The sequence below is a fragment of the Myotis nattereri genome, assembly GCF_964212035.1.
Source record: "Myotis nattereri genome assembly, chromosome: 2".
In the NCBI taxonomy this organism is placed as follows: Eukaryota; Metazoa; Chordata; class Mammalia; order Chiroptera; family Vespertilionidae; genus Myotis; species Myotis nattereri.
The window spans coordinates 201,238,824-201,253,293 of NC_138076.1; the positions used below are offsets into that span (position 1 = coordinate 201,238,824).

The following is a 14,470-nucleotide window of genomic DNA, read 5'->3' on the forward strand; positions in this document are numbered from 1 at the left end:
CAAGTCCCAAGGTCCCCAGTGGTAATCTGGTAAGACACCTCTTATGGGTTCCCCCCCCCCTCCCCCTCTTACTCTCTCTGTTCTCTTACTTTTGCTTCCTGGGATCACCTCACAAATGACTTGCATACACTCAAGTCCTTTTTCAGGGTCTACTTTCAGGTAGCCTAAACTAAAATGAGCACCATTAATCAAATGTATTTATATATCTTTCCATGTAAGTGTAGGTGGTTCTACATATCTGTAGATTCACCATTTGTGAATTCAACCAACAGTGGATGGAAAGTATTTTGTTAAAATGTTGCACTATTGCTGACATGTACTATGAAGTTAGGCTTATGATAGGTGCGTCTGTAGTGTACATGTGCAGACTTTTCCCCCCCTTGTCATTAGTCTCTAAACAACAGTGTAATAACCATTTACATCACATTTACATTGTATTAGGCATTTAAAGTAATCTAGAGAAGATTTAAAGTACACAAAAGGATATGGATAGGTTATTTGCAAATATTTTGTCATTTTATATGAGGGACTTGAGCACCCATAGATTTTGGTACCCACGGGGGTTCCTGGAACCAATTCCCCACAGATACCATGGGTCAGCTGGATTTTACAGATTTTCTAGATTGTGTGCAAATAATTATTCTTGAAGAATTATTTGCAAGGTGAGGTGAGGACATTTTAAACCTGTGCAAATTAAATATATTTTTTCTGTTTAGGCAGTAAAAGAGCTGATGATAATGATGCTTGCTCACTATGAACCACATTGAAATTACCTTTAATTCAATTTCTATCTGATAAAAAATATAATACGAATATCTAACTTTGATGGTATATGAACTAATGGCCAAGTGATGAAAAACTCTATAAGATAATAAATACTACCAATAAGTCCCGTATCCATACTATATGATATATAAGCTTTAATTTGTCACATAAAACTTCAATATTACTTTCTGCCAGGAATTTAGCAACTCTTCTGATACAAATGCACATAATACTTTCATGCTAAAAGTCATAAAAACTGAATAATTCACTCAGCCAAATTCACTTTTTTCTTTTTGCATTGAGTCTATTTTTATCACTAATCTTACATTGATTTTATGTTAAATGTTCATTACATCTCTGCAATATTCCATCTTAGTATTAGTAGCACTAATTTAACTTTTTTAGGTTATTTTTTTCCCAGTTCAGGGCCCTCATTTGGTAACAACATATACTGCCAGGTTATGAATGCTTTATTATTATTATAATTTTAGCACTGAGGAAGCTTGGTGGTGAATATCTGGCCACTTGATGTTGTTTTGAAAAAGAGGTCAAGTTCAGACTCTCTTTCTGATAGAATGTAAAGTACTTCTACACGTGTTATCTGTAATTATTATGAAAGTTAATCTTAGTCACTAAAAGAGGATTCACTATCTGAACTTTCTTCTGCATTTTTTTCACCTTCGCCATCAGGCACTGGAGCATCCGGCCTCCTGAAAGAGAAGGGAAACGTTTTTAAAGTTTTTTCCAGTTGAAAGAAGCACTTACGCATTGTAAATTAGGTTCATCCTAGAATATTGCTGCTAATAAATCTGCCAAGTCTGCGTCCTTAACTGAGAGAGACTCCCACTCGCCACCGCAGCTCACTCTCCCTGGCGTCTCCAGCATTGTGGGGATTAAGTGCCTTTCCTGTGTGGGCCGTGGCACTGTCTTCTCTTGCCAGTGCTTACAGAGTGTGCTGCTTCAGCACTTTATGCTTCTCATTGCCATGGAGATCAGCTATAGACAGAGATGCGATCAGGGGAGGCTGGCAGGGCCATTGCCACAGCCAGGCAGCCTCCAAGTGCCTGAGGTACAGAGAAAGAAAAGCCAGCAGTGGAAAGAAAGGGAAAATCTTCATGTTCAGGAAAGCTGCAGGGAGGAATTTTTTAAGTGGAAGAGAGTTCACCAGTGGCTATTGAGAAACACAGGTAATAGAAAATCTGTGGGGCAACGGTTCTTCATTGTATTGAATGTTTTCACTTAAGTGCAACATGGACATATGAGAAGGGTTAAACTCCAATTCTGCAAGGCTGTGCTGTAATAAAACAAAATAAAATTTAATACTGTCATTAAAACCGTCAACTAGATAGGCTCCACCATGCTTGTCAGTAAACCATGCAGTTCACCTGGGAGCACTATCACTCAGCCTGTGTCCCTGCTACCAAGAAAGAGAATTAAGCAAGCAAAGTATACTTTTGGGGAAACTAAAAGAGAAAGGAGGAATAATACAGCTGCTCTGTCCTAATAATTAAAATCTACCACTTATGTCACCCTCAGCCCCTTGATTCTTATTAAAGATTGGGAACACCAACAAATGCAACTCTTCTTTGTCAGACATAGAACTATTATGCATAGTTTATTATTTACTCTTATTAAAAATTATGGCTGAGTTTTGGCTTATATTTTTAATATCATACCTGGCATACTACAAAACAGAACAAATACTGGCACTGCTTTCTAGTCGTCACATATAAACCCATTCAATTTTAGATTATGCCTAGGAGGAAATCATATGCACTCAATACAGCACAACTTTAAAGCTGGCCACAGCATTTCTAGGTTTTGACTGATGCTCTGTCTGCCTAAAATACTAACACGGGACCACAGTCTTCATCACTACCCATGGAAGCAAGAACTCTAGACGCAGTGGGCATGAATACCAGGCACATTTTCTCAGTAAGTTTCTCTTTGCTATATAGTTGATTTCTTATTGTCTTCACTTTGTTTAAAAAGGAAAATTTGCCAGAGGGAATTATCTGACTATTACATCAAATTACATTAGTATCTATGGCAACTCAAACAAATAAAACAATATACACAACTCCCCTAAAATAAATGCTACTTAAGAAAAGGGTAAAAGTAGCTTAGGCCTAGAAGAGAGTGAAACAATAAAATTAATTGATTTATGTGTGTAACCACTTTTTGATGTATATAATGCTGTATGACATAGTGGTTAAGAACAAAGACTATGAAGTCAGATTGACTGAGTTCAAATCCCAGCCTTGCTACTTATTTGTTAGGCAACTTTAGGGAAGCTATTCAACCACTCTGTACCCAACTGACTGGATTGTTCTGTTGATTAAAATAAATCACTGAGTGTAAAGTATATTGAATAATATCTGGCATATAATAAGTATATTAAATGTTACTTTCTATTATTTTTATTACAGAATTATTATTATTCTCATCATTATCATGTGCCTACTATTTGCCAGGAACTGTGGTAGGTGCCAGAGATACAGAGGTGAAAACCAAACATTTCCTGCCCTGCACAAGCTGATAGTTTAGGGGGAAATAGAAATGCAATCAGTTATTGTTACACAGCGTGATATACACAAACACAGTTGTACGAGCTACACGTGTGAAAAGAAAAGTAATTCACTCTACTAGGGTTCGTTAGAGAAAACTCCAGAGATGAAGATACTTGTGCAGGGTTTTGGGATGTGAGTAGGAGTTTGTCGAAACAAAAAATGTGGGAATAGGTGGGGATGAGAATCTGAGTAAAGAGAAAAAATGGGAATGGTACGATGCTACATTAGGAAGCTGGAAGCCATTTAGTAGCTAGAGGGTAAGGTATATTGCGGTGCAAAATTAGATGACATCAGATAATTTGGCAGGAGTAATAGGTGAAGGATGGGGAAAAGTTATATAAAATAAGTTTTCACTGCAATTGCACCAGTTTGGGATTCTTATGTAGTCATTTACTTCATATTCATGTTTTTATGTAATAATCACCACCATCTCCAGAACTCTCTTCATCTTGCAAAACTGAAACTCTATACCCATTAAGTAAAACTCCCCTACACGCTTTCCCTCCAGGCTTTGGCAACTACTATTCTACCTTCTGTCTTTCAATTTGACTATTCTAAGTGGAATCATATAGTGTTTGTCATTTTGTGCATGGCTTATTTCATTTATCATAACAAAGGTTCATCCATGCTATAGCATGTATCAGAATTTCCTTCCTTTCTAAGGCTGAATAATCCTCCATTGTGTGCACATAGATTTTGTTTGACCATTCATCTGTGGATGGGCATTTGGGTTGTTTCCACCTTTGGGCTACTGTGAATAATGCTACTATGAACATGGGTATACAAATACAGGGTGGGGCAAAAGTAGGTTTATAGTTGTTCATATGGCAAATAATATAATAATCAATAAATAATAATACAAGAATAAAACTCTGTGTTTTATGTACTCACAATTGTAAACCTACTTTTGCCCCACCCTGTATATGTTTGAGTTCTGGCTTTCACCTTTAGGTATATGCTCAGAAGTGGAACTGCCAGAGTACATAGTAATTCTAGGGTTATTTTTTTTTGAGGCACTGCCAGACTATTTTCCATAGTGGCTATATCATTTATTCATAGTACATAAGTGTTCCAATTTCTTCATATCCTTGCCAAAACTTGTATTGTTTGTCTTCATTCATTTTTAAAAATTGAGATATAATTGATATATAACATAATATTAGTTTTAGGTATATAATACATTTTGTTATTTGTATATAGTGTGAAACCATCACGCATTAATTCTAGTTGACATCCACCCCATATATAACTTCAAACATTTTTTTCTTGTTATGAGAACTTAAAAGATCTACTCTTGCCTGGCTGGTGGGTCTCAGCTGGTTGAGCTTTCATATATCTTTTTATTTCAGTGGCATTGGAAACTAACCGGACTGACTCTTGGTTAATTATAACTATTGTTATTTTTGAAAACTTGGATTTTTAAAAACAATCACTTAGAAGTAGCAAATACCATTTATTTGGTAATTATCAAGCATTCACTTCAGTTTCATGGACTTCCTAAAATTCGGTGATAGACGTTTTTCTAGGGAAATAGGCAGGCTCTCTTCTCCTTTAGCATGTTAAACTGCTTTAGTTTAAAATTATGTACTCTTTTCTACTGAAATTTTATACATAATCAAATAACAATGTATTTTCTGATCAGTATTTACTTCAGCTTTGCTCTTTGCTCAGTACAGACTATCTTGACTATTTTTTCTAAGTTATATGAATCTGTCTTATTATCTGAGGCTAATAAAAAAAGTGTAGTTTATACTTTAAAAGAAAAAAGAAACAGAACAATCACTGAAAGTTCTTGGCTGAGGCTTAATATGTACCTAAGATTCTAAATAAAAGTACACTTTTCATTTGGGTGGCACATTTTCTTCTCCCTCATCAGCCAAGAGCTTTCTTCCAGCGTGAGGCTCCTTAACTTTTAGGTAAACATGATCCTCCAAGCGCCAAAATTCCTCTTTAACAAGGCAGTTGATTCCACTTCTCATATCTGGCTAAGTGTCGTTGCAGCTGGTCTAGTAGTGGTGGTGACAGGTTATAGTGAGTCACCCCCACTCCAACCAGTGCCCCTTGTGACCAATGGCCTGGGCTTATGAGGTAATGGGTCAGAATTCCAGCTCCAGGCTGTGGTTGAAGAGCAGCTTTCGTGTAAGACAATGTTTTAACTGTTACTGGAATTCTACCCTAAAACTTGGCACCACCTTGTAACCAAATGTTTCTTAACATTTAAAGACAATGACACACTCTCAAACTTGCTAAGTGAGATATACCAAGGAAGGATTGGGGGTACCGGGAGTTCTCCCCTCGGTAGTCATCCATGAACTTCTTAGGGTAGTGACACCTAAATGGAGTCTTGGAGAATATGAACTTAGCCAGGCCAATAAGATGGGGGATGGAATTCCATGGAGAAGAAAGAAAACATTAAAAACATCAAAAGGGAATAGGAAAATGATACAATCAGAGAAGAGCCAGTAGTGTGCTACAGCTACACAATAGAGGTGATATGGAACAGTGGCAAGAAATGAAGCTTGAGTGAGAATCTGGGTCTTGACAAAAGCATTTATATGTAATTCTAGTGTTAGACTACATGCTGAAGGTAATGGAGAGTCACATAAAGATTTGAAGCAAGAATGAAGTATTAACGGAAACACTCAAGCTTTAGTGACAGATGAAAAGAGAATTGGGAAACCAATCAGGAGCTACTATAATAATTCAGGTGAGAAATGATGAAAGTTTGAACTAAGCAGCAATGAGCATGGAGGTATGTGGTCAGATGTAAGGGATATTAAAAATGAGACTATCGTAGTGACTGACAGGGGTAGGGAAGAGGACACAATCAAGGATGACTTTCAAGTTGTTAGTGTGGGTAGCTGGTTAAGTAAAGGATTATGAAGGTGTAGTCTGGGCAAGGGATAACGTAAAGCCAATAAGAGGTAAAAGGAATGGATAGTCAGCATCTGTTGATGCTTGTAGGGCTGCTAGTTTTCTATTTATTACATTTTCTCTAGAGAAAAAATATCAGCCTTTTAAAAGTCATTTTAGCTTTCTACTGTGTATTTATTTCGTCTACTGTATATTTCCAGAAGCAAAAAGGAGGCCTTGGTCAATGTTAAATATATTTATAACATATATGTCAATGAGTACCAAAATGGATTGGACCCATATGTTCAATTCACATTCTAATATATGTCACAATCCATCTGCTTTTAAAGTGTGTGTCAGAAAGAATTTTCAGAGCAAATTTCAAATATCCTGGAGATGTCTTAGTTCAAATTACCAATCTATGCCATTGGACTTCAGTTACTTGGATATATACTAATGTAGATACATGTTGGAAATCAGTTCTTGTAGACTTTTAAAAAATTTGGGCAGGAGGGAGGGGGGTAAGAGATCAACCAAAGGACTTGTATGCATGCATATAAGCATAACCAATGGACATAAGACACTAGGGGATAGGGGAGGCTAGGGGACTGTCAAGGGCGGGGGGAAAAAAAGGGCACATATGTAATACCCTTTGTAATACTTTAAACAATAAAAAAAAATTCTTAAATTTCATATTTTAGAAGATAAAATAAGAAAAAAAAGACTGTTTTATGGTGTTTCACATGCAAAATGCACAGTTTCTTGAAGGGCTGAGAGCCAAGAAAAATAACAAAGCAGTATATTGCTAGTAGAATACAAACGCCTGGAACACACAGCTAAACACATCGGGGTGGATCAAAACCCCAAACTGCAAAGACTTTTTACAAGTATCCAGATACTTGCAAAACAGACTACTTCTGAATAATCCATTAAGATATATATATATTTATCCAGGATGAGCTATGTAGCTAGGTTTGCTTGGATGAAATAAAATTATTGACAAATTTCTGAGCCACATATTTATAGCATTTCTCAAAAATATTTTATAAAACTCACAAAAACTGATATTTAGTTCCATAATAATCATTAATGTGGACCTAGAGTGACTTTACCTTATTTATTTCTCAATCTGGCTCAACTTAGATCTTGGTAGAGTAAATTTCTTACATACTAAGGTATTTAACAAAAATCTGGTAGATAATTTAAAAAAAGAAAAAGAAAAAGGTAGCATGGAGAGAAAAACACCACTGCTTCTTGAGGACACTACTGCTGTGCAACAAAACTGCCATCAAATTCCATCTCTCTGGATATATAGATTCATCACTGATCTACTATAACTGCCCTTAAATGTGCAAAGGATAGTTTTAACAGCATAGGATAGATTTTTCATTTTTGTAACACTATTTATGCATGTAGTTCCCTCAACTATAAAATACTGTATAGGAAAAATATATCATTTGAAATCTTTTTATTGTAACTGATAAATTAAACATCTCGGCGGTAATATTATATTAGAAGAATTACTTACTCGAGAAGATCTGGGTCTAGTCCTTCTGATATCATTTTGTTTCTTATTGCCATCACTGGGACACCCTAAGCAAAGGACACAATATAATAATTCAATGATTAAAAATGCTTTCTTCATAAAAACAGAAAAATAGACCAATGGATCAGAACCGAGAGCCTAGAAATAAAGCCCAAGCATACATAGTCAACTAATATTTGACAAAGGAGCCAAGATTACTCAATAGAGAAAAGACATTTTCTTCAATAAATGGGGCTGGGAAAATGGAGTATAAAAGAATGAAACTCAATATGAAGAGTTTTCAGAGTTGTATCTCTCAGAGAAATGCTACAGATCTTGACAAAGTTCAGATCATTGTTAACTATAATCCTCATTTTTTAAAATAAGGAAATATGCCCAGCCAGTGTGGCTCAGTGGTTGAGCGTCTACCTATGAACCAGGAGGTCTCAGTTTGATTCCCAATCAGGGCACATGCCTGGTGGTGTGGGCTCAATCCCCAGTGGGGGTGCCATGCATGAGGCAGCCAATGAATGATTCTTTCTCATCATTGATATTTCTATTTCTCTCCCTCACCCTTCCTTTCTAAAATCAATGAAAATATATTTGAAAAAATAAATAAAATAAGGAAATATATTAAAATTTTAAATATTTACTTTTTTTTTTCATGTATAGGGCATAATGTCACAGGAAGGTCATAGTATCCTGTCACCCGTGAGGAGTAAGCCCAAGTCGCTGTTGAATGTGTTATACACAGAGCCATTCTTCAGGCACTCTGCTCTCTTTACACCCATTAATTATTTACTTAAAAAAAAAAATGTCCAGAAAAGATGCCTTTTACAACCCTCATCTCTTATTCTGGCTACAGAGGAAGAGAAAGTCCACGTTCCCTGCAGCTTGCCAGGCTCGAGGAGGATGGGAAAGCAAAGGCTTCCGCTCAGGTTTGCAGGAACACTCTCTCCTCAGAGGTAGCAAAGGCATGGCTGCCATTTGTAGGCCCGTTTATACACTTATCTTTAGAACTGCTATGTTTAATTTTATAAATTAGTAAAAATTAATCTGTTAAGACTTGGCTAAAATGAACACCGAAATGCATCCTAAATATTAGATGGATGAAAATAAATAGCACCATCACAAAATTCTCTTCAAAAACATACTCCTGAAAGTAATACTGTTTCATGGGGGCAATCGTCAAGGTATTCTGCAAATGACAAAGAAGGCAGAAGATAAAACTCTGGGCTTCTTGTTTGCTTATGAAGTTTAACAATAAATCAAAGACAGAAAAATGAAAGTTGCGTAGGGGCATTCATTCCATGTTAACAGACTCTTAAAGTAAGCATGAGAATAAAACTTGCACCATTTTAAAAATATAGGGTGTCCCCAAAATGTATACACATACTTTGAATAATTATAAAGGCAATGTTATTAAAACACATTTTCAAAATTGAGCTGTTAAAATATACATTTTTTTGGACACCCTATATATTACCTGGAATTAAGACTTGAGAGATTTTTAAATAAAATATACTTAATAATCACTTGGAGGGCGCCGCCTACGCCGCGCCGCGCGGCTCCTCGCCCAAGCAGTCGCCCAGCCGCCTGGCCAAGTCCTACAGCACCAGCTCGCCCATCAACATCGTCGTGTCCTCGGCCGGGCTGTCCCCGATCCGCGTGACCTCGCCCCCCACCGTGCAGTCCACCATCTCCTCCTCGCCCATCCACCAGCTGAGCTCCACCATCGGCACGTACGCCACCCTGTCGCCCACCAAGCGCCTGGTCCACGCGTCCGACCAGTACAGCAAGCACTCGCAGGAGCTGTATGCCACCGCCACCCTCCAGAGGCCGGGCAGCCTGGCAGCTGGGTCCCGGGCCTCATACAGCAGCCAGCACGGCCACCTGGGCCCAGAGCTGCGAGCCCTGCAGTCCCCAGAGCACCACATAGACCCCATCTATGAAGACCGCGTCTATCAGAAGCCCCCTATGAGGAGTCTCAGCCAGAGCCAGGGGGACCCTCTGCCGCCAGCACACACCGGCACCTACCGCACAAGCACAGCCCCATCTTCCCCTGGTGTCGACTCCGTCCCCTTGCAGCGCACAGGCAGCCAGCATGGCCCACCGAACGCCACCATGGCCACCTTCCAGCGGGCCAGCTACGCCGCCGGCCCAGCCTCCAATTACGCCGACCCCTACCGACAGCTGCAGTATTGTCCCTCTGTTGAGTCTCCATACAGCAAATCCGGCCCTACCCTCCCGCCGGAAGGCACCTTGGCCAGATCCCCGTCCATTGACAGAATTAATAGTGGTTAACAGAGCTAAGAAAAAATATATATATATACTTAATAATCACTTGATAATAAAATTTATATAATAGTGGAGGAGAAAGCTGACTACTTGAACAACAAGATTGGGAATTTTATTTGATAATTACATGCCATTCAACTATTCAGTATAACAGAGAAAATTAGAAGTTTGAAACTGTTCAAAGAAGAAAACACTAAAGTACTAAGGAGAAATGGAAAAGAGAGCAGAGTTAACATCATACTTCTTTAAAAAGACCTATCAGTTTCTGTTAACTACGGTTTGATGGTATAAGGTCTTTCTACAAATTCAACTGTGATTTGTTTATTACACTTTAGCATAATCCACAGGAAAGCATTAGAAAGGTTATACAAAATTACAAAGCTGAGAAAACAGGAGGGAGAAGAAATGAGGCTGAAAAAAAATTTCCTAAAATATAGCAAAGGAAGTATGTGTAGGGTGGGGTCAGGGGAGGTGGTAACTGGTAAGGGAGGAATAGGGAACAGGGAAGTTGATGGAATTAACTAAGCTCCCTATTTTGACTTTAGTTTCATGGGACTGGTTATAGTATAAGAATAATAGTTTTACCCTTAGTTTCTCAAAGCTGACTCCAGCAAAAGAATACAAATATTACATTACCAAAATTTGGTGAGTCTTCAGTCGTTTCTGTATATAAATATCGATAAAAGAAAATACACGTAACTTATAATATCTTACCCTATTAGAGACTCTACCACTATCATCAGCTTAATACAAATATCACAAAGCTTGCCAGAAAAATAATTTGGTCTGTTGGAGAAGATGTATTCCAAAGGGATTTGCTCCTGTTTCTAGTGACGTTGCTTAGAAAATTTGTTTTGCTGTATTCATCCTTAGAGGTTATAAGAAACAGTCTGGTTTGTTAAACATCAAAAAGAAGTGTTCAATTTCTGATCTCCAAGAGACAAGGCTACCGGTGGTCTAAGGAGGACACGACAGACCTCAAGACTAAAATTTACTGAACTGTGGGATTATTTTTGGCAAGTGATTATGGCCGTTTGTCCAACATAAGTAATGAAGAAGAGAGAAGGCAGCCGTAAGTCTGATGTTCCAAAAATCACGTCTGTATTTGCGTCACTGGAGAAAGTGTGCAAAGAAGCCACAGTAATGAAATTATGAAGGTAACACTAATAGCTAAATTCTAGTTTCTTATATCATAGTAACTGTTTTGAGGTTATAGGACTGCCAATATTTACATTTATTTGTTATTGTGTTAATGAAATCCAAGCTACTAAATTCTTTTATAAACCATGTTGAAATTTTCCTAAAGTTTTAGATTAGAAGGGGGAAAAACCTTCTTACTCAATCTAACAGTGATGATTTTCCCTTTTTAAACATAACAAAATAATGCTCCTTACATTGGAGTCTTTCCTCTCAGTTTATGAGCTTGAATCACAACAATTCAGTTCTAAAAGATGGAAAATATGAAGTTTATGAAGGTTTTTCCCTACTTGGTCAACAATAAAGAAAAGATCTATTGAGTTGATGGGTGGGTAGTGCTTTTTTATTTTCAAGGAGAGGGAATGAATAGGAGTTGAGAAGATGCTATGGGTTAGAAAAAGGCAGGCAGTCCTCCAATCAGGCTCCTTTTTCCTTAAATTTTAACTTAGTGGAATGGACTCAATCATTTCTTTGCCTTCTGATTTCCAATAATGCTCTCTTTAAAATATCTACACTGCATTTTATGTAATATTTTATTTTTTAAATATGTTTTTATTGATTTTTTTTTTTAGAGGGAGAGGAAGGGAGAGGGATAGAGAGATAGAAACATTGAAGAGAGAGAAACACATCGATTGACTGCCTCCTACATGCCCCCTACTGAGGATTCAGCCCGAAAATCTGGCATGTGCCCTGACTGGGAATTGAATTGGTAACCTCTTGGTTCATGGGTCAACGCTCAACCCATGGACTTATGTAATATTTTAGTAGGGTGTTATATTTAGGATTACATTTTCAAATGAAATATTCTATTTAACAGATAATAAATGTTTACTCAATAAATCATAACACAAAAGCAAGTGTATGCTTAATAATCTTTTCTCCTTCTAGAAGCTGTCTGTGAAGGGATTCAAAATTAATTTAAATAAATCTCTTAATCACTGCTGAATGAATATCACTATCTATAAAAAGAAAGCTTTATTTTGAATGATACAGATTTAGAAAATGACAAACTCTAAAATTATCTCTGATACTGTTGCCTCCAAGGGTCATTAATTTGAACCTAAATCTGTGGGCAAAAAAGCTGCTCACAAATCTTGACTGGTTTCTATGGAACTAATAGTAAATTATTCCCTTTTCAGTGATTATTTCAACAGATCAGTTTCATAGGGAGAAAGAATTCTTGACTGGGCATCAGATATTTTTAAAGTTGAAGGAATAAGTCATGATAAAATGGATAAAAATTAGACTAGCCCTTACCAGAGCCCCAGGAAGTTGGTAAGACAGTTACTGTTACTTTATCCATCCTGTGTCTTTTAGGCATGGGAACTAAGGGTAACCTAAATGCCTATCAAGAAAGCCATTAAAAATTATTTAAAAAAGTTGGGGATGGACTGTTATGCGACTCAAAATATAGCTGCATCAATTTCCCCATGTGACTGATTTTTCCCCTGGGTGTTCTTGTAACATGATAAATATTAGATGTCAAGGATCAAAAAAGCACATGATGTGTTCTTTGCATTTTGTAGTTACTCAAATTTTTAAAGAATTTCAAAGTAATTAGATGCTATGGAAGACCAGTTTTCCCCCTTTCATTATAATATAAAAGCAACATCTAAAAGTGAAAGACTTGCTTTGACAATCTAATTAGTGCTTTAACTTCATTAGGAATACTTTAGCTACATTATAGCTTTTCTAGGCCTCATTTCACTCAACTCATATTTGTTGTTGAAAATATGTTGATTAGAATTTTCTAAATTTAATTCATTTGATTTCTAGGAATAGAAACTTTACAAGAATTTTCATAGCAAATCATTTTGGAATTCGCTACATGACTTAAAGTGCAATAAGTTCAGATGGTGTCTTACTCAGTTTTTAGAAACTAATTTTATATACACCTATTCAAGAGAATTTAAAGAAATATCTCCAAATACAGCAGTAAAAGATAAGAATGAAATTCTTAATAATTAATTATAAAGATAATTTTACTGATTGAAACCAAAGAATATTCACTTTTGAACTAGTTTTTCAATATGATAATGAGTTTGAACTGGTATATTATGAATCGCTCATTCAATGTCCTTAAAGATCATGAGTATCTATTTAAAGAGAGATGGCCAGAATTAGGCATTCCCTCTGGCTACAGAACCACAATAAAGGGCCCTGAATCTGATAAAGTGTCATCAGCACATGGTCTAACCAACTAACTGAATAAAAGTCATTTATGTACTTGAACTAGGAAAAGAAAAAGAAAAATTGGGATGCTGTATTATAATATTATGAAAATTTTCCAGTGGGTTGTACTAAGTTCTGGTGATATTTATTTAAATTAGAGTACACAAAAGATGTAGATATCTTCAGGTAGAGGAATATATAATTTTCATTCATTTTTCCCAATAAGATATTTTGAAATCTATTTTATTGCCTTTCAAAACATACAGTAAACATTCGCATTTTCTCCAAATTGTAAAATAATCCTTACTACAAAATTACCTAACTTACAAATGAAGTTTGTTCTTGCATCTTACATTGCTGTAATCCATTCAAAGCACATTCTCTTCCACACCAGTGTGCACACCTTGTTACGAATGCTCACACTGAGATCCTTGTCCAAACAGGGTGCTAGAATGCCTTCCTCAAGCAAATGGCGTCTAAGACACGTCTTTTCTCCTGCAGTGAGTCTACTTCCTTACTACAGCTCATTTGCTCCCTGGTTTTTACTTTTTCTTCCATTAACTACCACAGTCTTAGCCAAACAAATTTATATTTATGGTGAGATTCACCATACTTCTAAAAAGAGTATATGTAAGTAACTACTTAATTTACATTACTAATTTGGAAAACTTTTATGGGAAGTACCTTATTTCCGGCAGAGGTGGGCACTGAGAAATCAAAGTTGGGTAACTAAAACATTATAGTTGGATCAGAGTAAAAGAATTATACCATACATTTCACGAAGGATAAAATCTGTCATTGTTAGTATATATCTTCAAAAGCTTCCTATGAACCTTAACAGCAATGTTCCTTTTGTCACAACTTCTAAAGTAAGAACTAAGAAGTTGTGTAAAGGAGTTGGAATGAAAGATCTAAGTCCAAAGTTAAAAATATTTTTTCTGCTAAATGCTCATCTTTGTTGCTTCCCATTTTTATATATCATTTAAAGGAAATCCCTATGAATTTAAAAACTACATTAAACTTATCCTCTAAAAGTTCTTTCCCCTGTGTTTACTTGCTTATGTTCCTTCTTTTCTTTCTTTTGTGAGGA

At 36.5% G+C, this 14,470-nt stretch overlaps 1 protein-coding gene across 4 annotated transcripts in view; it reads right to left on the minus strand.

Annotated features, from left to right (window-relative positions):
- Nucleotides 1–905: 905 nt before the first annotated feature.
- Nucleotides 906–14,470, minus strand: part of WASHC3 (WASH complex subunit 3) — a 39,621-nt gene continuing 26,056 nt past the window's right edge. For all 4 annotated transcript variants that reach the window (XM_081085107.1, XM_081085110.1, XM_081085108.1 and 1 more), the window contains 2 exons: nucleotides 7,717–7,781; nucleotides 906–1,475 (listed from right to left, as the gene is read on the minus strand). In XM_081085107.1, coding sequence (XP_080941233.1) covers nucleotides 1,391–1,475; nucleotides 7,717–7,781 — 150 coding nt within the window. In that variant the 3' untranslated portion in view covers nucleotides 906–1,390. The remainder of the gene's footprint in view (nucleotides 1,476–7,716; nucleotides 7,782–14,470) is intronic.